The 26,575-nt window shown below is 47.6% G+C and overlaps 1 protein-coding gene across 3 annotated transcripts in view; it reads left to right on the forward strand.

Annotated features, from left to right (window-relative positions):
- HIP1 (huntingtin interacting protein 1) overlaps nucleotides 1-26,575 on the forward strand; it is a 1,552,273-nt gene that overhangs the window by 1,322,271 nt on the left and 203,427 nt on the right. For all 3 annotated transcript variants that reach the window (XM_069614772.1, XM_069614774.1, XM_069614773.1), the window contains one exon: nucleotides 5,938-6,061. In XM_069614772.1, coding sequence (XP_069470873.1) covers nucleotides 5,938-6,061 — 124 coding nt within the window. The remainder of the gene's footprint in view (nucleotides 1-5,937; nucleotides 6,062-26,575) is intronic.

The following is a 26,575-nucleotide window of genomic DNA, read 5'->3' on the forward strand; positions in this document are numbered from 1 at the left end:
CCTGGTACACTTCCCACCCTGGTGAGACTGTGCTCTTCCTTCTCAAAGCATCCAGCAAAGTGTTCTCTGTCCCTGCCAGATGAACTGCCGAGACCGAGATTCGATTCTCCAGTAACCAGAACTACAGCTGCATTGCCTCTGTGCAGAGGGAGCGGGAGTGCACACCACCGTGCTTGTTGAGGTAGTGCATGGCCACCGTGGCCTAGGCCCTCACGGCTAATCTGATGGTCCGCAACTCCAGCCTGATGATGTTCCACCTGTCTTCCAATTCCCGTGGCAATCACATCTGCCAGGAGGGCGAGCTGCAAGCTTTGTGCTGCAAACCTCAATTTCTAAGGTTCTTTTGTGAGCAAGTCTCTCTCAAAGTCAGGCCCGGGTTCCTTCCTAAGGTGGTTTCTGAGTTTCACCTGTCCCAGTTCTCGATTTGCATGTTTTTTACCCTCCTCCACATCCCTCGAAAGATTAAGAGTGGTTCCACTGCCTTCACCCGAAGAGAGTGTTAAGCTTTTGTGTTGCTCACACATCTGAGTTTCGGAGGTCAGCCCAGTTGTTTGTGGCCCATTCTTTGTCTCATTCTTTGTCTCAAAAAGGTCTTTCCATAACTGTCAAGTTGGATTGTTTTCTGCATATCCAAGTTTTACCAATCGGCAGGCAGGGAGTTTCAAGCTGGCACCAGCGCTTGCTCAACCAGAGGGGTTTCGTCCTCTAAAGCCCTCCAAAGAGGGGTTTCTGTTAGGGACATATGTTGGGCAGCCACTTGGTCATCCTCACATACATTCACCAAGCACTATGCCTTGATGTTGCACGGGGAGCTGATGCACGTTTTGGTAGGGCTGTTCTACAGAATCTACTGGTATAAATCTTTCTGCCCTCCTCCATTATTCTAAGTGCTTGTGGAATTTTATCAAGATGAGCAATCTATGGGAGAAAAGCAATCCTTTGAAGGAGAAATTACTCACCGTAATTATCTTTCTATGGATTTTTCTCTTCTCTTGCAGATTCCTCATCGACCTTCCCACCATTCCCCACTCAGAAAGTTCTATGGCTTGTTGCTTCTGTCCAAACGAGAAGACATCTGGTGATGGCTGTTAGATGACCGCTCCTGTCTCATTCAAATAAATCAATCATTGTTGTGTGGGATCACCCTGTTGGGATGTATCCTTACGTTTTTTACTGGATGATTAGCCTCCTCCTGTGCAGCGTTCAAGCGCGGGGGGAGGGGAGGAACTGAAGCATGGGGCGTAGTGACGTGTTATATATACTTCGGCTGATGTCACTTTCAGAGTCGAGAGCTGGACAAGGCGGATTAACGACCAAGTCAAAGTCAACTGCGCACCCTGGTGAAATGTTTGCAAGCAGCAGAGCTGGATGATGCATATCTATCAAGAGGAGGAATCTGCGGGAGAAGAATCCATAGAATGATCATTACGGTGAGTAATTTCTCCTTTGCATTGCATTTTGTGTCCCTTTTTGGAAATTCAAAGACTGGTGTGTATTTGTAACATCTTTGCACCCCATTTTGCATTGCATTTTGTGTCCCTGACCACTAACCCTGGCTACATATTGCAGACACCTATGTCAGTGCAACTTCCAGACAAATCTTCACTGATATCATCTTTTCTGTCCCCTCTCCAGATCTATCTACTCCTCATCTCCTCTACTCTCTCCTTTCATATCTTCACCCATTAATGATGGTGCCAAATGTAGAGGCTTCTTGGCAGGCCATGCATCACCCAGCTGTATCATTAATGTCTATCACACTGGCACTATCTTGGTTCAGGGTCTTCAACCAAACCTCCCCCTTCCCCTCCTCTTCGACGGGCGCCTGCCGTCTTTCATTAACTTCCTTACCACACCTGCTACTCCTTCTTTCACTCGCTCTGTCACCCCCGCCCGTCCCTCTGGCTGGTGAACCACGCCCCTGTACCTCTCCTCGGAAGACCTGCAAAGGTGAAGACCTCTTGCATCTAGCCACGCTTAATGCTTGTTCTGCCATCAAACTCTCTGCCGACATCTGCCTCCACCTTGAACACATTGACCTCGATATCATTGCCCTCACTGAAATGTGTTTCAATGCCGGCTCAGTCGCTGCTTTTGACTCCCTTCTCTGTGATGGCTATAAGATTATCGCCAAGCCTCGCCCTAACCGTGCTGGCAGTGGGGTTGCTGTGATCTTCCCTGCGTGTGTCCCTTCTTCCCTCATACCCTCCCACGCTTACTCTTCCTTCGAGAGCCTGGTCTGCAAGCTGGTCATCTCTCCCACCTCCTCTCTGACCATTGCCACTATCTATAGACCACCTGGCGGCTCTACCACCCTGTTCCTCTCTGAATGGGCTGATTTCTCCTTCTCTCTTCTTGCAACCACCTCCAAACTCCTCATCGTGGGTGACTTCCAACATCCACCTTTATTCCTCAATCACGGCATCCATTCTCTTCCGTGACCTTTGCACCTCGCTCTCCCTCTCCATTCTCCCTTTCGGTCCTACCCACTCGGCTGGACACACCATTGATGCCTTCATCCACACTAATCGTTCACTCTCCTCCCCTCTGTTCACCCCACTCTCCTGGTCAGACCACTCTCTCCTCTCCTCTCACCTCACCTGGGTCCTCTCTGCCCTCTGACTGCACCTCCCACAGCCCTGCCAACCTCGTTCACGAACATCCACCCGATGAAACGAGTATCAGCAGCTGCCTCTGCATATGCCTTCATCCCCCCTCTGTCCCCACTCCAGAGTTTACCTCAGATTCTGCTCTCAGCAACAAACCTCCTTCTTGCCATCACTAATACCCTTGACATTCTTGCCCCAGTCGTGAGGATCTGCCTGGAACATGCCTCCATGGCAGACCTCAGGCTCACCCTTTGACAAACTGGCCTGTCACCTGCTCCAAAGGTATTAGACTTTCCACCCATACCAAGAAAAGCTCCCACATCCAGGCTTGTGTCACTGGTGCATCCAACAACACTGCTGAACTCTTTAGAATCTGCATGGCAGTAGCCAGGCCTCCACAGTCTTCTCCTCACCTCTTCCCTCACAGTCCCTCTGCAATGCACTGGCCACACACTTCACTACAAAAACTCAGGATATCCTGAGCACACTTGCGTCCCTCTCTCTGTCCCCTTCCGCCCCTGCCTCCTACGGCCTCCCATCCTCCCTCTTCCTTACTCTCCCATCACACCTGATGAGGTCACCAGAGTTGGCCGCTCGATGAAGGCCCCCTCCAAACAGGTTTCCCCCTGCTCCTCTAGAACCAATAAGGACAATGTTTGCTCTCTTGGCCCTGCACTTGCTGATTTCTGCAACCACTCTTTTGGTACTGGATCTTTCGCTTCCTCCCTCAAGCATTCCCTAGCGTGCCCTCTCGTGAAAAAACCTTCTGCAGAACCGTCTTGTCCAGCCAACTACCGCCCCATATCTATCATCCCCTTCCTTGTGAAACTCTTGGAGAAACTGGTCTTCCCCCAACTGACCGAGCACACTGAACTTGTTGGTTGCCTCCATGACCATCAATCTGGATTCCGAGCATCCAGAGGCACGGAAACTGCTCTTCTGAACACCCGTGAGGAACTCCTCCCCTCTCTTGATTCCAAATCTCCTGCTGTTCTCATTCGACTTTATCTCTCCTCTGCATTTGATATGGTCAACCACTCCATCCTAGGTATCTCGGAGCGGGCACTGGACTGGCTGACCTCCTTCCTCAGTGACCGTGATCCCAGGTTATTCTGTGCTCTTTCTCCTCTCCCACTTCTATCTTCACTTGCGGTGTGCCCCAGGACTCCAACATTTCTCCTTGGCTCTTTAGCCCCTATCTTGCACCGCTTGCACACCTCGTTTCCGCCTTCTCCCCTAACTTTCATTGTTATGCAGATGATACAAAACTCTTCTTCAAACTTCCCTCTGACCGTCCTCTCCTTACTTACTCCATCATTCCTGAATGCCTATCTGCCATCCAGTCCTGTTGTAATGATCTCTTTTTCAATGCCAGAAAGACTGAGATCCTACCTATTGGGGACTGCTGCTCCCTCTCTTCCCCTCACCTTGGTCATCTTCTATGGGGTCTCCCCCTCTCCCTCATCTGAAGCCAGAAACCTTGGAGTTATCACGACGACTCTTTCCTGACTCTTTCCTTCCTCCCTCGCATTCAGGACCTTGCCAAGAAGTCCCACTTTCAACTCTACCTCCTCAAAGGAATTCTTCCTTTGGTACGACATTCTTTCGTCATGGGTTTTTTCGCAGGGTTTTTTACCGTGAATTTTTTATGAAAAATACCTATCCAATTTTTTAATAAATGGTGGTTTGGGGGGGATTTCCCCCCCCCCCCCCAAAAAATTTTGATGGGTTTACAAAAACAAAATATCACGGTATAAAACCCCGCGAAAAAACATCCCGCGATGAAATGACATGGAACCCTTCCTTTCCTCACTTCCCCAAGAGGCTCAATGTCTCTAGAGCTCTGGTTCTCTCTAGAATACAGCAATAGCCTTTTTTTATCTACCCTCTTCTTTACGACCCCTCCAGCTAATCCACAATAGGGGCTGCAAGACTTATCCTTGGCCTCAAGCCCAGGGACTGCTTCTCTCCAGCCCTAAAAGCTCTGCACTGGCTCCTGGTTACTGCAAGGATCAAATTAAAATACCTCTGCATCATCCATAAGGCTGTCTGGGGAGGGGATCATGCTATCTACAATTTGCCCTCACTAAATACTCTCCTTCCAGAGCTTTACGCTCCTCCGGCACCAACTCTCTGTGTGTTAAGCACTTTGCTAGACAGCAAGCTGGTGGCCGATCTCTTTCCTCAGCAGGCTCCCGCCTATGGAACAGCCTCCCCCTTCCTCTTCGCCTTGACCCAGATCTTCTCAAATTCCGGAAGCTCCACAAGACTTTCCTCTTCACCACCTCCTTCCCGTCATCCGTTCTCTGCTAAACCGCACAGTTGGTGAGATTGGTGACCAGGGCCCTTGTGTCCCACCCCCAATGGCCTCAGGCACGCTCCCAGCACTTACCTTGGCATCCACTGGCCTATGCCACCACATGCCTGCACTTAGTTATTTATTAGCAGCTGGCCACTCACCTAGGCACTTACAGCTGCTCACCCCCTAACACTTCCCTCTTGGTACACTTAGCACTTACCACCCATTCCCTCATCCCTTCTCTCTCTCTCTCTCTCTGCTCTTGCACATTCTGAATGCTCACATGGCATTGTAGGTCTGCCTCTATCTTTCATTGTTATTTGATTTTCATCCCCTTGTTCCCTCCCTTTTGACCTGTGGGTGCTTTGAAATACAATTTGCTTGATGTATAAGTGCCATACAAGTGGACAATAAATAATATATGTCTGTGGTGTGTTTTGTACTATGGTTGGTAAATGTAGCCCGCTCTCCTGTACCTGTTCTGTATATGAAGCAACCCAATCACTCATCTCCCTGTAATCACATGAAAAATAACTGCAAAGGAAAAGACCTGCCTCTTATCTTCCAGCAACAAAAACAGTTTAAATCAAAAGCTATGCCAGTTCTTTGAATACAAATTCTGCACCTGTCCAGCGCACACCAGCCACCACCCCAACCTCCCCTTCGCCAAGTGCTATCATTAAAAAACAAGATGGCAATGACTGGACGGTACAAATCGAAAAGGTTATTAAATACACAACAATTCCAAACCTAGAACTAGGAGCTGAGCTGAGACCAATATTCATTCTAAGTCTCTACTGATCCAATACTCCAACATTTTACTAGGCATGCTCATGTTTCTAAGCAGCCACTGGCCCAATGTTGCAGCATGTTCAAGTGATATTTGCATCAACCTTCAAAGCTGGTTCTCACCAAGTCCCCAAATTTTGATTAGCCTCTGTCTGCCTTGTGGCTATTTATATGTAGATTATACAAGTAACCTTTTGACCTTTCCTGGAGCGTGACCATCCTTTTTTGCTACTCTTGTAGGTCAAAGCTGATAAGGACAGTGCAAACTTGGCTAAGCTGCGACAGGCCTCTCGAAGTGTGAACCAAGCCACAGCTGGTGTTGTCACATCTACAAAGTCTGGAAAGTCCCAGATTGAGGAGAAAGGTAACTATTCTAAGCTGTGCTGTTTATTTCAGGATCTCTTTCCCAGGATCCATGACTTTGGGTAGGGACGGAGAGTGGATATTGGGTTGGGACAATTGCACAATTAGTAAATGGGAGAAAGTAATGATGAATTGCTTGTAAATGGAACTTTCAAAACATGTAATTGAACTGAAGTTGTTGTGGTAACCAGAGTAAGGAGCAGATTGGCCACCTTTCTTTTCTCTACATTCCCTCCACCTCAATTCTCAGTTTCATCCTGGATCACTAAACCGACGCTTCACCCTCCTATTGTAACACTATTTCTAATCACATTAGGTTCCCTATTGAAGCATCACCATGCTGAAACTCTATTGAAATAATGTGCAGTCTGAAGGGAAATTTTACTGTCACCCTTTGTCTCAAAAATTCTACAGTGTGACAAATGCATAACAGAAAGAGCATTTGTGTTATGGGTGTGATTTGTTTAGCACCTATCTTCATCCACAAAGGAGTTTCTCATAAACTGCATCATTCTTCTTTTCTCACTTGCTTGCTGAGATCTTTAAAGTATGAATTTACCCCTCTCTATGAACGCATTTCTCAGCACATCCTGGCCTATTAAAGGAATAACTGGAAAAAGCCCCTCCTCAACCAGAAACTGCAACATCAGAGAGAATGTCCTTCCGAATGAATGAATGAAGGAATGAATGAATGAATGAGTGAGTGAGTGAGTGAGTGAGTGAGTGAGTGAGTGAGTGAGTGAGTGAGTGATGCATATTCTTCCCTCTTTAACCTGCAAAGGATGGTGCAAACCTCGTCCCACAGCCTTTAACTGCTTCCCACCATTCGGCACTTCTTGGCCTTGGCTGTGAAGAAAAACAAACTCGCCCCCTCGCCATCTTTTGAACTGAATCATGCAGCACAGCTTATACATTTGTAAATGAAAAAGACATTTTTAAAAACTTTTTTTTAACCAGTCACTGTTTTTCCCATAGCTGATGAGGGTTAGAAAAGGCAAATTCTTGTTTCGTAGGACTGTATGATGTACCTCTCAGGCTGCAAAGTGGTTGGCAATGCATCCAACTGCAAAAAGATCTTTCCGCATACCTCCCACTCGTGCAATAGGAAGAGCTGTGAGAATGACTATCCCTGTGACTGACTGACTCAGCATCCCTACCCAGCCTGCAAAGGAAAGGATGGGCAGAAGGACCTTCCTCTTGACTTCAGCGTCTTCTCAGTTTGCAAAAGAAAGGAAACACTCTCACTTCTCACCTTTCCCCTTTGTTCAAGCATTATGTATCATTTAGCATTCCACGGCTTATAGTGGTGGACATTTTAACCCCTTTCACCAAGCTGAGATGGATTTATCAAAAATTCAGAAAATAACATGTACAGTTATTGTAGTGTCTTATTAGGTGATTGCTATACTTCTGGTCAAAACAATAAAAGGGTTGCAAACTGTGTCAACTATATGGTCAAGATGGCACCTCCAAAGGGCCAATTTTCTCCCTGCAGGTGGGCATCAGGCCAATCACTTAATGCAGGCAAAAGGCATAGTTGGCTGCTGAAGAGGTTGGCAATACTATCGCCACCTCCCTGTCTCATGGTCCTGGCTCAATCAACCGCCAACCTAGATTCACTTTCCTTCACATCTCACCACATACTCATACCAAAAGAGTCTTCTATTTGTCTCCCGTATCACTATTCTTCTGCATCCTTGGCACCTTCTTGACGTCTCGCTATGTGCTTGTTCCTCTACCCCTTCTAGGCTCTCCTCCCAATATTCTTTCAAACCTCCCAACAACCTTCCTCTGATCTTGTCGTCTTCCTTTTCCTGACATACTTTCTCCGTAACTCTGACACCTTTTAGCCTTTTCGCCCAACATTCCTTTCTTCTCCAACTATGCCTTTAGGTATCTCCTCTTCTTCCCCATAACCTTTCTCTCAGCTGCCTTAGTGTCTTTTCTCCTTCCTCTTAATGAGGTTCTTCCACTCATCTCACCCTTGCTCCCTTAACCTTTCCTCCATTTGCCTCCAAAAACACCAGCTCATTCTCCAAAGAATGTGCTCCTGCTCCTCCTCCTCCAGCCACTAATACCTTTTTGCCAGGACGTCCTCATAATATAGGGGCTCAACCCCAATTCTGAGCACTGCCCTTTTCCAACAGTCCGCAAGTGTTTTGGGGTTTAAACGGTCTACTTTGACTGGCTATGTTCTGTGATACTGCAGCCATCTTGCTTACATGGCTCAACCCACCTTATTACAGAGCTGTGTAGACCAAGCCAGTATAGAGGTTGTACACCCTTTTGGCTGTTTACAGTGCACGTCTGCGTTTCTGAACTGGTTTTACAGACTATGCTGCCTGTCTCCGGCTCCAAGCTCCCGCTAAGGAATAGATAAGAATTTCTAGTAGCATAGTTTGTCATGCAGGGTTGGTCTTGTTCTGGGCCATTACTTTCAGGTTGCACCACACTGCTGTAAGGGAAATTATTGAACAGCCTTATGGGAACCAAGTTAGACCAAAGCCCTCTTAATGGGTGTTAAGATGGATTTCTAAAATTAGTCCTGGTGGGAGCATTTTGGGAGCCCACCCTATTTATGGTAAACTTGAATGACACTGAGTCAAAACCCAATAAAGGTAAGTTAGGCAACCGGGGGGGGCGTGGCTAAGCAGCCATGCAGTAGGACGCGATTCCTGTTGCTCCTGCAGATCCGACGAAGATGCTGTCCTGAATGGCGGCCAAAGGGTGGGCTGGCTCCTGATCATTCACCACTGGATACATAAAGAAGATGTGCACAGTTGTGTACAAACATGAAGCTGCAGGAGGGTTTATCATGTGGGTCAGCTGTCTGAAGTTTGTGACCCCCAGCGTGCAGCTCTGAGCGCAAGATGGCAGCGTCAAAAGGACAGTTATATTCGGGGAGCGAAGCGCTACAACGGTAAGAGATGACTGATCTTCAACAGCCCGGTTGGATCGCACACGGGATTGAAACTGGGGTTAGCTCTCGTGGAGCTGGACTGGGAGTGAGATCACGGAATGTGCAGCAACGTTGGTGCCGGCGACAAGCGTACTTGTCGAACGAGGAGCTAGGAAGCTCTCGCGTTCGCAGCCGCAAAGGAAATCGATGAGGCAGAGGACACAACAGCTATGTGTGGGAGAAGAGCACGCTCGATACAGATCACCCCACGGTATGACAGCATTGACTGCACTTTGCAGGCTGGAATAGGAAAACGAAAAGTGTGAAAAGTGTGCCCAGACCACAGCAGGATAAACGAGAGCGACCGCCTATGAGGCAGACTATCATAGGCACAATACATGCCCTGCAGCAGTTATGGATTCAGGTCAACAGAGCCCTAAAAAAAAGGATCCGTGTGGGCGCCAGGGACGCAGACAGCGCAGATGTGGTTACACACACTAACAGTAGAATCATACGAGGGACACCGCCAGGACCTGAGCAATAAATGGTAGAACGCACTGTAGGACTTCCATACAAGTCTGAACGCTGCAGGTGGCATTCCGGCCAGGAAGGGAGGATTCATTAATGCACAGACCTCGATCGGGACAGAGGTCTAAAAAAGAGCAGCTAAAAAAGTTGCCAACGTTTGCAGACACAGCTGGATCCCTCGACACAGAGGGAAACGAAATACGGTTTAGGGCCATTTAATCAGCGAAGTGCGCCCGGCCACTACCTACAAGCCTAAAGTAGAATACATTGTACCCACACATGCTTGATTCACGGAAATTCACAGGACTACCTCCCAGAGTACAATACATACCTCTACGGTCGGGTTGAGGAAAGTGGACCCACTTAGAGGTAAACTTTAAGCAGATACTACCTACCTCCAGTAGTATAAGGGGCTCTATAAGGCGCAAGTGGAACAAGGTGCGCCTCAGCATCCCAACGGGGCAAAATTAACCCAGACAAGACAGTGCGGGGTGCAGTTGCTCGCCAGCACAGCAGAACCTCTGAGGGTGGAGCGCGTACATAACAATTAAGCACAAGCAGTATAACCTGCTACAGAAAGAAGCCCCCACAGGATATGCTGGAAGGAACAACCAAACAGATATAAAGCAGAAGTTACTGTGTACGGGTGAGGCCGGTAAACAGTGGAACAGGCCTGCATCAGGAGGAGGATCAAAAATAAAAGATACAGGCAGAGTGGTGGCAAGACAACTGGTTATGGCTTCCAAGTCCCAAAAAAACAAGGTGAAGCTGCCCACACTAGATGCGTTTGCTAAACCCGCATACCCTGCGGAAGGCACCACCCAGACGACCCTAACACCACAAGGAGAGCAGACGCAAGTGAGAGGGGACCAGCAGCTCTTGGACGCTGTAGCAGCCATGAAGGTTGCTCTAGAAACTAAAAAGGACGCCATCAGCTTTGATGTGAACCTTTTGCGGCAAGATGTAAGATCACTGGCAGAATGCAGAGGTACTCACGAAAAAGAAGTGGCGACAAATGCAAGCGACCTGAAAGACACCTCAAAATAAGTAAGGATACTGCAACAAGAAGTACATAATCTTGAAGAAACAGTCGAAGATTCGGAAGGAAGGGCCAGACTCAACAACGTTAGAATAGTCGGGCTCCCAGAAGAAGGAGCAAACCCTACCAGTTTTATAGAGAATTTGCTGTTACAGGAAATAGGCCCGGGAGCCCTCACTCCAGGCTTCACAGTAGAAAGGGCGCACAGGTCCCTGATGAGGAAACCACCACCAGGAGCCCAACCATGGCCAATTATAGCCCGGATATTGAACTAAAAGAAGAGGGAAAAGGATCCTTGAACACTTCTGTAAAGGATGGACAATTCAGTGATCATCTGCCACCGTCACTGCATATCCAGACTATACCCTACAGGTACAGAAGCAGAGGATGCATTATATATCGGTCAAAAGGAGGCTGCGGGGAGCGAACCTCCAATACATGTTGCTGTACCCGGCTAGACTGAAAGTCATACACAAAGTATGCGCCATTTTCTTCAACAACCCCGAGGCCGCACATAAATAGAAGGACATGGAGAATTTGCCAACAGGAGCAGACACCCAAGCGAGTTGAGGGACAAACGCAGGCAGAGAACCAGTATAGCAGCTGGGAAGTTGCAGGCGATCGTAGTCATGTGACGGTGTGAAGGTGCAAATTTTAGATGAAAGCCTCAGGAACTAAACTTTGCTAACTACAGGAGCCAACAGCGTAGTGCCCATTTAAACCGCACTGCGTGGTAGCGCTCAACAACTGAATGGATTTGTTTCTTGGATACTAGCAGTTACGTATCAGCCTGCTGCACCCCGTAGACCAGGACAAGTATCTGAGATGGCCGTGAGAAGCAGGGATGCATGACCAAAGATACTGAGCTGGGCAATTGTTGGGGGACGGGGGGTAGAGTACTTAATGGGAAGCTAGTCTATGAATCCACACAGGGTTTGCAGATATCAGGCAGCGGACAACCGAGGCACGTCAGAGATTTTCGATACAATGGTAGAACTTAAAATAGTGTCCTGGAATGTCAGGGGCCTAAATAGCTATATTAAACATAACAGAATTATTACCTATTTGAAGCTTCAAAAAATAGACATAGCACTCCTTCAAGAAAGGCACCTTACAAGGGAGAAACAGAGTACCTTAGCTAAGAGATGGGGAGGCACGACATTAGGCTCGCCATATTACGCATATGCGAGAGGAGTGTTGATATGGGTGGTGCCACCGGTGCCATTGAGAGTGCTTCAGACTTTCCAGGATAAAGAAGGCAGGATGGTTGTAATGCATGGACTAGTAGAATATAGACAATTTTGTATCATCAATACATATGCGCCTAATCAAGATACGGCAGCCTACTTTCGTACGTCATACTCACAAATTAGCCCATGCAGAGACGGAACATTAGTTTGGGGGGGAGATTTTAATTGCACGCTTAACCCAACGTTGGACAGATCTGACGATAAATTCAAGCATCCAGCCCCTTCAGCCAAGGCTCTGAACACACTCTTGCAAGCGTTCAAACTGTCAGACATATGGCAATCCTTACACCCGCAGACTAGCAGATACTCACATTATAGTGCCCCCCAAGAGCTATTTACCAGACTAAATTATGTCTTTACTGGGGATAAAAACTTGGGTGAATTCAAAACGGCAGAATATAAAGTAAGAGTATTGTCAGACCATGCTAACCTGTTGGATATATGCGTCCCCTCCCCCCCCCCCAAGACATGCAGGCTTAGGAGCAAATCCCTGCAGGACGGAGCGTTCCGGGAACACCTTAGGGAAGGCGTGAAGGATTATTTCACACAAAACACGAAAAGTGTAGAATCAGCAGGTACACGATGGGAAGCCTTCAAAGTGGTGATCAGCGGGACGGCAATTGCAAAAGGTATACAGGCCATGATAGAGAAGGACCGACCGAAAGCGGAAACCAAATTAGAAGCCATGAATTGCCCAGGGGACTTATACAAAGAAAAGGCTCAGGAAGCCATAGAACTGCAGCAAGAGTGCCTGGAGCATTGGGATACATTGGATATGCTGAGATATAGGAAATACATGGAAAGGAACACGCTGAAGGGGAGAAACCAGGACACTTATTGGCCTGGCTATATAAAAGTGAATCCGAGCGAGACATGATACGGGCAATAGTAGCAGAGGAGGGGGAGGTTTGCGTGACATATGAAGGCATAAACAAATGTTTTTGTGATTATTACAAGGCGCTATATATGCAGAGATGTCGGTAACACAGCAGTCGGACATAGAGGCAGCCCTATCGCTGATAGACCTCCCAAAGCTAGAAGCAGCGGATAGGTTGGAGGCCCCCCTCACCATGGAGGAGATGGAACATACCATAAGAGGGTTACCGTCTGGTAAAGCTCCCGGAGCAGATGGACTACCTAGTGAATTCTATAAAGAATACATGGCAGAGGTTATGCCCCCGTTATTAGCAATGCTGAACGAAGCACTAGATAAGGGAACTTTATCTATTTAGTTGAGAGAATCCATTCTGATGCTTGTTAATCTGCTTAGAATCACATGCTATGCATTTGGTCCGACATCCAGTGGTAACTGCGGAGTATTGCATCTGGTCTTTCGGGGACCGAAAGGGGACGTCGGCATAGGCGTGTCTGTAACACTATCCCTATTGTGACGTGTAGTGTACCTAAAATCCCTCACGCGTCGAGGTCCCTCAGATTGTTTTTTTCCGCCCAGATAACTGGTCGCCATATAGCGGAGCTCTTACAGAAGAGACATTATTTCTTATACCGCCTTGTCATTTATTCCCTGGTAAGTCACTTCGGTCACAAGAACATCTTCGACAAAGACTGCGGGGGATTCGTCTACGACGGTGGGATTCGGCGCTTATGTTCCGGCAGCCGGACTTTCCACGTGGTCAGGCCCTCTGGCCGACCTTTGCAGTAGGGAGAGTGGGGTCGGGGTGGCCATATTTTTGGTATGTCTTTCCTCCTTTCCCCTCTTTACCCTTTTGGTCTGGTCATCTTCCCCTTTGGCTATGGAAAGGTCTCCTTTTAGGTTCTGCCCTAAGTGTACGGTCAGATATCCTTGGAAGGACGAACACAGGACGTGCAACGCCTGTCTCCCTGTAGATCACGATGAAAAGCGGTGTGCGGCTTGCAAACTCCTTCGGCCTAAGACCCTTAAGGAGCGCTGTGTAAAGCGGTGGGACGCGTACGGTATGTCGTAGGTGGAACCCCCTTCTCCCACCACCACACCCGCTGAGAGTGACTGAGGCACCTCAGATGACCAACCATCCGTTGCCGATGTGATAGACCTCGAGGCGGACACTTATAGGTCCGCCACGCCCGTCCCCGACCCTTTAAGGCCTGACTCTGGTCTAATTCAGGGACAACACCCGGCGACAGGGGGGTACAAAGGCATCTCACTAAGCATATAACCCCTACACCGGTTTCGACGTCCTCGTCGAAAAAGGTGAGAGCGCCAACAGGGGCATCGAAAATTTCAACGGTTTCCTCGGATCGCGCAGATCCAAAGCCTTCCCCGCCTCCGCAGCAGCGTCTTGCTAATGGGCAACCTAAAATAAGTAAGGGCGCTACTCCAAAAACTTCACACATCGAAGCGCGGAAATCTGATGCTGCGACGATCCCGAAGGCCGCGGTAGGCCCGAAAACTACGACTATGCCCTCTAACGCCGCGGAAGGTAATACAACTACCGATAGATCATCGAAGCAATTATCTCACGCCGATTCAGCGGTTATCGAAGACAGCATTGAGAGGATTACGGCGGCGGTAGGACTTATCCCGATTCTGCCTAAAATCATGGGGCAAGCCGCGGATAAATCTTCGGATGCGGTTTGGGACCCCGATTCTCAAGATACTTATGAAGATAGGCAAGAGCCTCTTTCCGACACCCAGAGACTTCCCCAAAAAGGTCTTGTGGAGAGCCTAACCCTCAATTTTCTTCTCACTATCAAGATCATCAGCCTTCTGTCCCATTTCAGCATGAAGACATTGTCCACATGGACACCTATAGGGACATATACAATGAAGAGGAAGAAGCTTCATTTCTACAGAATTATGAAGAAGAACAGGAGGGTGCCACAGACAATTGGGAAGAAACTCAGCAAGAGGGAACGGACCCATGGACACTGTCACATCAAGATCAGGACACTGATGTTTTGTGTCTGGATTCCCCTCCGTCCACCCTGGCTCGTCAGGCCTCACCTGTAGATGACCAGATGGCCTTCAACTCTATGTTGAAGAAGGCAGCTGAACATTTTCAGATCTCTACTCAAGAGGCTGTGCCAGAGAAGGATTTTGTAGAGGATATCCTTAAGGAAAAACCTCCATCTAGCCAAGCAATTCCCCTCCTTAATTCCATCAAGAGAAGGCTGGCTCCTTCCTGGGCATCACCAGCTCAAACCCTGGCAGTGAACCCAAGAGTGGAAAAATTGTTTCGCCCGTCTCCTTCCGACCTTCTATACATTAGAGGGCACGCCATCCCCGACTCTCTGGTAGTGACTACCACCCGAAAAAGGGCAGCGGGACCCTTTGCCACGGGGGAGGCATCTCCGGACAAGAAGTCCAAGAGGCTGTATGCTCTAGGCAAACGAGTCACCTCGGCTGCCGCATACACTACGCAGATAGCAAATAATACCACGCTATTGGCAAGTTATGCTGATGCTCAGTGGACCCTGCTTCAGGAAGGCCTCCAAGAGGTTCCAGAACCCGTCAAATCCAAACTTCTCTCTATTGTAGTCGAGGAAAGACAAGTGAACCCGAATGTGATTAAAAACACCCTGGACGTGGCTGAAACAGCAGGCAGGTCTCTGGTCCAAGGGACCCTACTAAAAAGACACGCTTGGCTGCGTACCTCAGGGTTTAAACCCGAAACGCAAGCCTCTCTCATCAATAAGCCTATTGAGGAAGCTAACGTCTTCGGGAAAGCGGTTGATGAGGCCTTGGAAACAGCCAAGAAAGAGCATGAGACTCTTAAGACTCTGCAACAGATCACACAAAAACCTTCCCCCCCAGAGAGGTAATAACTCTTGGCGATCCTTTCGAGGGCAGTCCAGTGCAGGTCAAAACAACTATGGCACGGGGAATGTCAACACAGGATAAACTTCAGGAAGCCCTGCATATTACCCTTCAAGGGGTCAGCAACACGGCAAAGGCAGAGGTAGAGGCCCCAATCCTAGAGGAGCCGCAGCCTCTGGTCAAAAATGACCACCAGATCCAGGACCCCTCCATGTCACCCCGGTCGGGGGGCGATTAACATCTTTCCTCACGGCATTGGAGGGGATAACTTCAGAACAGTGGGTCATAATGACGGTTGCCCACGGGTACTGCGTGGAATTCGCCCAACCTTCACAATTCAGAGCGCCGCGCTCACAGCGCCTTTCACCAGACCATCTGGAGATCCTGAATCAAGAGGTGGAAGCGCTGCTGGGAAAGGACGCCATAGAAGCCGTCCCTATTCTTCAGGTAAACAAGGGTATTTATTCAGTGTACTTCCTTGTACCCTCACCATGCGCCCTGTTCTAGACCTGCGCCCAGCGAACAAGTTCATAAAACCCTAGAAGTTTCGCATGGTAACACTACAGGAAGTGATCCCACTGCTGAAACAGGGGGACTACATGGCAACATTGGACATGAAAGATGCATACATTCATATTTCATTGTTGCCAGCACACAGGAAATAACGAAGGTTCATGATAGAGGACAGGCATTACCAATTCAAGATGCTCCCCTTCGCATTGCCTCGGCACCAAGGGTGTTTACCAAGGTCTTGGCAGTGGCTGCAGCACACCTGCGCAGACTATCCGTCCCAGTTTACCCTTACCTCGACGACTGGCTCATCACAGGGGACTCATACAATGTTTTTCGAACACCAAAAAAACAGTAGATCTTCTCTTCAGTCTGGGTTTCTCAATCAGCAAGAAGAAATCCAGTCTAGTCCCCAGTCAATCAAAACATTTCTGGGAGCTCTAATTCGGGCGGAAGACGGTCTTGCCTTCCCCTCCAACGAGAGGGTTCAGAACATGCTTGAGCAGATTCTTCAATATGTAGCCAGTCGGGAGGTGACGGTGCGCAAGGCCATGCACTTGCTAGGAATGATGCCATTGTGCATATACTTGGTTCCCAACGTGCGGCTGCGCATGCGTCCCATGCAAGAGTGGCTCAACAGCCAGTGGTGTCAGGCCAGCGGACAATGGGAAGATCTGGTAGTTGTCTCGCCAGCCCTCGTTCTCTATCTGCAGTGGTGGTCAAGAGAAAACCTCTTGAAAGGGAAAACCTTCACCACCCCTCCAGTGGAAGCCACTCTCATGAGAGACACATCGCTCACGGGGTGGGGGGTTCACCTGCTTCAGCAGACAGCGCACTGAGTGTGGTCCCCTCATGTAGCGTCCAACCATATAAATCTGCTGGAGCTATTAGCGGTGCTCAAGGCATTGAAGGCCTTTCAGATGCAACTGCAAAGGAAGGCAGTGCTGATTCTAACGGACAGCACTACAGCCATGTATTACCTGAACAAACAGGGGGGCACTCACTCTCCAGTGCTATCAAAGCTGTCCCAGAACATTTGGATATGGGCTCTCAGACACAAGATGTTTCTGTTGTTCCAACATGTTCCAGGGGAACTCAATCTTCTGGCAGACGTGCTCAGCAGAGATTTTCCTCTGCCCGAAGAATATGAATGGTGTATGCACGAAGACATTGTGTCCAACGTCTTCGCAGAATGGGGCTTCCCAGAGATCGACCTGTTCGTAACTCAGGAGACCGCCCAATGCCAAGACTACGCCTCCAGGTACCCTCAGAACCGCTCCAAGGGGAACGGTCTCTGGATAAAATGGTCAGGGAAATTTGTCTACACTTCCCCCCCACCCTCCCGACTCCCCTTCTCAACAAGATAGTGCACAAGATGCACCAGGAACCAGTTACCATGATACTGGTGGCCCCCATGTGGGCCGCCAACCCTGGTTCGCTCATCTGGTTGAAATGTCCCTCTCCCCACCAGTGAAACAACCCTGCTCATACAACATGTTGTCTCAGGACAGGGGGGAGACCCTACACCCATGCCCACAAACTCTGAACTTAGCAGCCTGTCTCCTGAGGTCATAGAGTTTGGACATCTACAGCTCCCTCAGAGGTGCATGGACATACTCTGGGAAGCTAGGAAACTGAACACACGTTATTGCTATGCCAGCAAATGGAAATGTTTTGTCATCTGGTGTAATTCCAAGGGTGTCAATCCCATCGATTGCTCACCGACACACACACTGTGCTGTACCTAACCCATCTATTGGACACTGGGTTAGTCTTCAATTCCCTAAAGGTGCATCTGGCTGATCTGTCAGCCTACACCACATCACAACAAAAAGTGTCGTAGTGGAAGATGCTGGTGATTAAGGTCTTTATGGAAGGGGTTAAGAGGATGTATCCTCCCATTTCTCACCCAGCTCCTGGGTGGGACCTAAATGTGCTTTTGACCAGGCTCATGGGAGCTCCCTTTGAGCCTATGCATAAAGCAAGTCTAAAAGACCTGACTTATAAAACGGCCTTCCTAGTGCCTATTACTTCTATCAGAAGGGTTAGCGAACTACAGGCACTTTCTGTTTTAGACCCCTTAGTTACAGTCCACAGGGATAAGGTAGTTCTGTGCACGCCCCCAGATTTGCGCCTAAATTCATCTCGAAGTTACATGTGAACCAGTCAATTGAACTACCTTCTTTTTTCCAGAATCCTACTAGCATGGCTGAAAGAAGCCTACACACACTAGATGTGCGCAGGGCAGTCATGTTTTCCCTGGAAAGAACTAAACCACTGCGGAAAATGAACTAATTTTTCATTTCAGTGGCAGTTGGTAGAGAAGGGACCCTGTCTCTAAATCGGCTATCTCAAGGTGGATTGTCAAATTCATCACACTTTGTTACACTCTTGCTAAGAGAGAACTGCCCTTCAAGCCCAGAGCACACTCTACTTGAGGCACTGGGGCATCCATAGCATTCATTGCAAATGTTCCCCTGTGTCCATTTGCAAAGCGGCAACCTGGAGTTCTGTACACACCTTTACAAAACATTATTGCCTAGACACTCATTCTATGTCTGATTCTCAGGTGGGACAAGCCGTACTAAGACATCTTTTCTCTACTGTTCCTTCTCACAACCCACCTCCAACTCCGGGTACTGCTTGCTAGTTTATGCACAGCATGTGATTCTAAGCAGATTAACAAGCATCAGAAGACATGCATTACTTACCGTAATAGCATTTCTGATGATTGTATCTGCTTATATTCACATGCGCCCACCCTTCCTTCCCGCTCGGGGTGGAAGGAACATAGACGTCTTACTACTTTCTCTCTTTATGTACTCTCCCTCTATAGCCACTAGGCTCCCTCTAGCAGAAAAAATACAATCGGAGGGACCTCGGCGTGTGAGGAATTTTGGGTACACGACACGTCACGATAGGGATAGTGTTACAGACACGCCTATGCCGATGTCCCCTTTAGGTCCCCGAAAGACAAGATGCAATACTCTGCGGTTACCACTGGATGTCGGACCATATGCACAGGATGTGAATCTAAGCAGATACAATCATCAGAAATGCTATTACGTAAGTAATGACTGTCTTATCGTCCCGCTATTGAAACCCAACAAACCCAACACTGAATGCAGATCTTACAGACCCCTTTTGCTGCTTAATCAAGATCGGAAGATACTAACAGCTCTGATGGTTACCAGACTGAAGCCTGCAATTTCCAAACTCGTACACCCAGATCAGTCCGGAAATGTTCCGGACAGGAATATGAAGGCGGTTACATCATATCATAGATCATACATACGACAGTATTCAGCCCCTGGTGGTCGCCTCGCTCGACACCGTCAAGGCATTTGACTCAGTCAGATGGGCATGGTTGCTGGCGGCACTGAAAAGCCTTGGTATAGGGCCCACATACATTAAATGGGTAAAGCTGTTATACAGTGAACCGTTGGCGAGAGTCAGAGCGGGCACCAATATTTCAGAACAATGGAAGCTAAGTAAGGGCACACGTCACGGCTGCCCATGGTCTCCTATGCTATTTATTCAGACCCTGGAGCCATTAGCAGTATACCTCTGCAAAGAATATCCAGAGGCAGGCATAACTACGCAGGGCAGTAGGAACCCGATCTCCCTATGTGCTGATGATATGCTTCTTTACCTACAACATCCAGAAAGCAACTTGCAACACATTCTGGCGTGTTCGAGTGCTATGCAGACTTATCAGGCATCACAATTAACGCACTGAAGTCGTGTTTGTTCCCCCTGGGAGGATATGAAAGGAAACCCTGGAATACGCTACCAGAGCTGCCGATCAAACACATTACAGACAGTAAGTAAAATTGAGAAATCCATGACTGGGCAAGACTACCGCTTTCATTGATGGGAAGGGCAGCATTGTTAAAAATGGTGGTGCTCCCGAGGCTTTTCTATTATTTTACTAACATTGCGTATGATATACCGAAAGCCTTTTTTAGGACACTTAACACCACATGTCGGGGCTTCTTATGGCACAATTTGAGATGCAGGATGTCTTTGGAGAAATTGCAAAGACTGTATGATCAAGGGGGGATAAAAATACCTCACTTTGAAGCATATTTTGAGGCGTGCCAACTCCAATTCGTCACGAAATTGTTGTCAGGCGAACAGACACAAGACACCCAGTTGCTACAACGGACATGCATCCCATATTTCTTGAAAAAGGTGATCTGGATCACTGATCCAAAACACTTGAAATCCTCGCTGCTGTTGGGGCTTGGTAAGAAAATATGGCATAGGGCTTGTCGTTTGCTAAATAATCACCTTATTCCCCCCAGATCCCGTTGCTGACGCTAAAGAGTGGAGATGCATGTGAGGAAATACCGGAAGCCCGTAGGGGTGGTGACAGTGGGTGATGTGTTACGAGAAAGGAGACCGATGCCCTTTAGTGCTCTCACTTTGGAAACAGGACTACAGGGGGGGCAACGCATAACATATGCCTCAGTCCTTAATATGATAAAGCAGAAATGCCAGGAACAGATAGGGAACTGCTAGAAGATGAAACAATAGAAACGCTCTGTGATATTTCAGAGGATGGACACGCAATATCGAGGATATACAAGCTATTAATGGGAAGGCCAGGGGAGATGCTAGTACAGACCAGACGCAGCTGGGAAGAAGACTTACGGGAACAATTGACAGACAAGACACCAGATAGGGCTATGGCGTATCACAAGAAAGTGTGCAGAAATGTGAAGCTCCTGCTGATTCAATTATATGTAACACACAGGGCATATTTAACCCTGAGGAAAATAGCCAAGTTAAGCAAGGCAACAGAAAAAACATGGCCGAAATACGGTCTGATCAATGCGGAACTGGTACATATGTTCTGGGCCTGCACAAAGACTCAGCAATTTTGTGAAGGATTCGCCCAAGCCTTAGCCCAAGCAGGTATAACAATAGACGTTGGTTCTCCCACAGCTTGTTTGCTAGGAATCTTCCCAAGACCCAAGCAGGCGAGACACGTTAGCAAATTGAAAGACCTAGCATACATCCTGGCGAAACATAGGATAGCAATCGTTTGGAAAGCACATAAAGGCCAGGTAGTAAGTGTGTGGTGGAGCGACCTCCAGAAATGGACGCAAGCCGAAACCTCAGTGTGGCAAGAAGCATCCCGCCTGGGGAGAACAGAATATAGACGCCTGGAAGCATATGTTGCAGGAACTGATGACCTCGACACACACCGACACTTAGACGCAGACACACGCACCGACAGAAGTGGTGGATTAGGATGTAAGCACATGCTTGGAATAACCAGATGCATAATATAAGCAGACGGCGCAAGTGGAATAGACTGGGAAGTGGGTGGGGGAGGGTAGGGGAGGTAACAGACGTAAATACCAATATACTGTCTTGTAAATGTTACATGATTATGTAAGTTAGGTTGTTGTAAACTAACAGACACCGAACGCAAGGCTCCAGACAGCAGGCTTCCAACGCAGACCTCACTCTGTGTCCCCAGGAAGCTAGGACCACAGGCGGGCACCACAAGACAAAGGGAGATATATTTACACCGGAACTCGACCACAGACACATATGGCGTGGTGCTCACGCTGGAACACGAATACCAGTTGAGTCCCACTTCTGACTTTTAAGCACAGAGGAGCGCACAGGATTTAATCAACATATCTCCAACTCGCAGAGGTTCCCCATTCACTTCTGGAGCGAGATCTGCACACCTCAGACTAGGGTGGACGATACTGTCCCCCTTTTCAAGAACAGCAAACAGTCCTGCAACCTGCTACGCCCAGCCCGGGGAGCCTGCACGTTCAAGAGTGTTCCCACAAGATTTCTGTGGAGTCGCTCAATCGCCCTGAAGAAGGCGGCTTCCACGTCCCTTTGATTTGATCGCAAGATGGACGCCATTGCCGCCAAAACGTCATTTTCAAGCAAGGGGGCCTCATGAACCAAATTTTTGCGGTTCAGTGAATAATACTGTATATGTGATTTTTACACATTATGTGGAGTTTCCACCACTCTACCCCCTGCGACGTTGGCATTTAGCTATTTGGGACCACTCTTTCCCAATAGAACCTACCAAAACAGGCATCAAACCATTGGGACTACTCTTCTCTGATAGCACCCACTAAAATAGGCAGATTTAAGACTGCTGGAACTACCTAGGTATCCCATGAAAACTTCCTAAACAAGGGTGCGAGGCAGACTGATAAATGCACCAGGCACTTTGAATCTGGGTAGTTTCAAAGAACATAAATTGTCGATAAATATATACATGTGTTACTTTATTTGCACATTCAAAACACCTTTTTGCTTTATTTATGGTATATGTTCTATTTTGAATTTCCTTCAAAAACACTCACGTTTAAGTTGTATTGGTTTGTTGAAAAATGTACTATTTGTTTTTGTTTACAATACAAAAAAAATGTTTTGTACATATATGTAAGTGTTTGCTTTAATACAAGCTATTTATTTCCATAGCCCCTTGTGTGTATGTGGGTTTTCCTTCTGGACATTTTCGATGGGACATTGTCTTTAGGATATTCTCCATTAGTAAAATCAACAAAGGTTCCTTGATATAACAAATAGGTCTTGCTTTACTCAATGACAAAATCAGGATGAGCCTTTATCAGTAGCAGTACTAATGTTTTTCTGTATCAGTAAACTTATAAAACCCATTTAAAAAAAAAAAGGTGAGGCGAGAAATCAAGGCTTAGTCTCAGTAAAAGTGTGAGAGTGGTCTAGGGCTACAATGAGTCCACACAGAGCAACACTTAATTCAAGTTAGACAGTAAGTATATCAAAATACAGTTATTTATTAGGTTTCTAGTTACACTGTAAGAAAATTAAAATCACAGCCAAGTATTGTCAATCAAAACCACATATAACATATATACACATTCACGAAAAGGAGAATACAAGTTGCACAGTACAGCTCAAATCTTATGAGGTCCAACCCTAATATGGTATGGGGCCTTGTGCCCAAAAGACAGCCTTGTCTGTTAAGGTATTCAGAAATGCAGTGGGCTGGTGCTTTATGTAGTTTTTAAAAGTAGATAAGTATTTTCCAAAGATCAAATAAATGCCCCACTCTATCCTATTCACCAGGTCTTCTGACCTAGGAAAGGATCTGTAGCCCAGGTTTGAGGATCAGAGGCGAGGCCAGGGGTAGTTTGGGACAAGGACTTTACTGCTCAATGTTACCTTATGGAGGATGGGGGGTGGGGCAGAAACAGGTATGTTGTTAACTTGCCCCCTGACTCTGATTTTTCCAGATAAAGTTGTGGTTCTAACGAATCCGTGGGGACACAATAGTCTATGCTTGGTTCGAGTTCTGAAGGCCCAGGGGTCGCATGTGCAGAATTCAGTTTCCGGGTCAGGAGATGGTTATGTTGCATAGCAAACTGTTCCAGTCAGCTTCTAGAAGAAGACCCCAAAGAAAGAAAGATGTAGACTACTGCGTTGTAGACCCCTTCAGGACACCTTGTGGGATTGAAGGAGGATTGTTCCAACAAATGTAATCACAGTCAGGTGGTGACAGGCGATCGTACAACGGTGAACACAAAAGCAGCCTCAGCACAGCTTCCCTTGGAGTGAAACAGCTGAAATTGCAAGGACAGACGACGTTTGTCACAAGCTGAAGATCTACATGGATCCAGGGACTGGAACGATGACTGCCACAGCAATGTAGCCCAGGAGAGAGCTGGTCAGTCAACTGGCTGGTCCAGGGACACTTCCAAAGGCTTCCAAGTCACGTATCCTTAGTTTGAGACTGGTTGTTCCCACTGGTCCAAGGGTTGAAGCACCAACAACGGTCTTCTGAGATCAGGCAGAGAAGCATAGCTTCACCCGACCATAACTGGAATGGATGCTGATCTGGAGGGGTCGTCCTCTGGCTTCTCGCCTTTGTAGAAGTCTTGGCTCCATCGATGGCTGCTGTTCTTTAGATCAGAGTTGTTCTTTTATTCAAGATTCAGACTTGGAGCAAGTCCAAGCCCACCAATAGTAAGGATCTGTACTATTCAATTAGCTGGAGGTAGACAACTGGTCACCACATCCATCCAGCAACATACTTTCGGGCACCAGAGGATGTGGACTGGGGCCATACAGTCCCCGACCCTCCTGGCTCACACAGACACACACAAATTCCCCTTGCCCACGAAAGGATTTCCATATAAGGCATTTACTTACCTGAGGGGGCAGGAAGAAGGGCACAGAGCAATATGGACAAAGAACAAGTCAAAAACCTCATGACAGAGCCATTTTAGGGTGCTAGCTACCTTTAGTAGCCATTTGCAATAAATGCAAAAGTGCATGAGAAAAATATAACAAACTGGAAAAATCACACAGCTGCCGCCAACTTGTCTTAGGCACATTGTCAAAGTACCCAAAAAGCCATTACATAAAAAGTTGTAAGGATTCAAAGTATCCTCACTGCACTTCACTATAAGGTGATAAGTTCAGTTGTAAAAATGGAAGAATTCATAAAGTGAGGCATAGAGGCTCATTCTAACTTTGCTGGTATCCTGGCGGAAAACCCGCCAGGTTAACGAAAAAGGCTATTACTGTTTCGGTCACTCGGTCCGGCGGATTCCGAGTTAGGGTGTTAATTCCCATTCATGGAGTACAATAGGACTCCATGAGGGGATTTGCCGGCAAAACTGCTGCCGGTATTGATGGCTTTTTTGCCGGTGGGGTGCCAGCTTTTTGCTGGAGGTAACTCGGGTGCCCCACCGTAAAACCTGTAGTCGGCCGGTCCGGTAAAGTGCTGGTATCCATGAACACCAGCACTTTTTTACCGGGTCAGCCGACTTAGAATGAGGCCCATAGTCTTTAAGTACTGACAGTCTTAGGGTCTAGTCAGTTTCCCCACAAGAATGAGTAAAACAGACGAGGGAAGGAAAGCAGAAGGCTTTACTGACCTCCAAATAGTCAGGATGTTCAAAACAATCAAAAAGATTGTAGAGGGAAAGGTGCAAAAAGAAAATCTTTCCTAACACTAGGTAACATAGAAGAGTCAGGTTTTGCTGTAGGGGTCTGATGGACTGTCAGCTAGATATGGTTAGGCCCAAGACAAGACAAGACACTAAACAGAGTTACTGACAAATATATACACTCTTCATTATAGTATCTTACTTAAGTCAAATAACTTTAAAATAAGTACTAGGCAATATACAAGAGGTAGACAGTGTATTATATAAACAGTAAAGACATGACCCTTCCCACTCCTAAAGCTAGTAACAAGAGAACTACCTGGTGGCTGAACACCCTACACCTTTTAATACTGAAGGTCGGTAGAAAATGCACTCCTAGAGATCCATATGCACAGGTAAAGAATCCTTGTCACAACATGGAAAGAACAGTGTTCGTGTCCTAACCCAGTGTGAGAAACCAGGTGGTGCCTCACATGCTAGCCCCCGGGGATCTGTCATCCAGGTGGCCAGGACACAGCCATTGCTTTTGGATCCAGTTATTGTGGGTGGACCAGTGCGGGAGGATAACCTGGATGGGGAGTCTTCGGGGAGTGGAAGTGGGACACCGGATGGTGTGACACTGTATCCCCTTCCCTGTCACACATTTTCCCCATCTTACCAGGTAGGATACTTAGGAACTCAATCCTCCCCCCTTTCCCGACACGAACACTTACTCACGGACAGCTCACTGTGAGAGAAAACACCTGAGCTGTATACCTGACATGTCCCAACACAAGGATCAGGCAGAGTCAGGCAATTACTGATCATTACACACACATGACTTCCATCACACTTCCCCACACGGATAAAAGGCGGAGCACGCAAGCACACTCTGAACAAGGCAAAACACATGAGGAAGCAGCAGTTCCAAGATGGCAGTTAAATACGAGGAGAAAGACGGCAAGACCAGAGAGGGTTGCAAGGAGGGAAGTACCTTTGACCTTTTCAGAGAAAAAACGCTACTTTCACGAGCTTTGAAGAATATGAAACATTAGAGCTGGAATTAAAGCTGAAGAGACGTGCATAGTGTGTCTTGAGGTACCCAGGCTCTCCTGCGTCGATTGCCAAGGCGGGGAGGAGCGATTGCCACTGTGGGACTGTCCTTGGCTCCTACAACAAAGCAGCACTAGTAAAGCCAGCACCGCCGTGAGTCAGGGAGGCTGCTAGCAAACTGGTCTGTGTTAGAACCAAGGTTGCAAGAGGCAACATTGTATGAAGAAATCTGAAAAGAACAGTGTGCAAAGCATATGTGATGAGCGACACGAATATAATTGAACGTCCAAAGAATGACCAAACTTTTGAAGCCAAGATAGATACCATATACGGAGTGGTTGTAACTCTCACCTGATTCCCGTAGGGGCGCCGGTCTTGACTTGGCGTATACCGTATCTTCAAAGGTGATGTGTAACACACGGCTGGCTCTTTGGGCTGGACCTCTGTGCACTGTATGTCTGACTTGAAGGGTAAGATGTCTGCAGATAGAAAATATGGGATTAAGGAACTGGGTTATTGCATGTCTCTCTCTTCTTCCCTTTCTCTTCTCCTGTAGAACCCCAAAGGTTAACGCTCTCA

Source organism: Ambystoma mexicanum, chromosome 9, assembly GCF_040938575.1.
Source record: "Ambystoma mexicanum isolate Mex_15411 chromosome 9, UKY_AmexF1_1, whole genome shotgun sequence".
Classification (NCBI taxonomy): Eukaryota; Metazoa; Chordata; class Amphibia; order Caudata; family Ambystomatidae; genus Ambystoma; species Ambystoma mexicanum.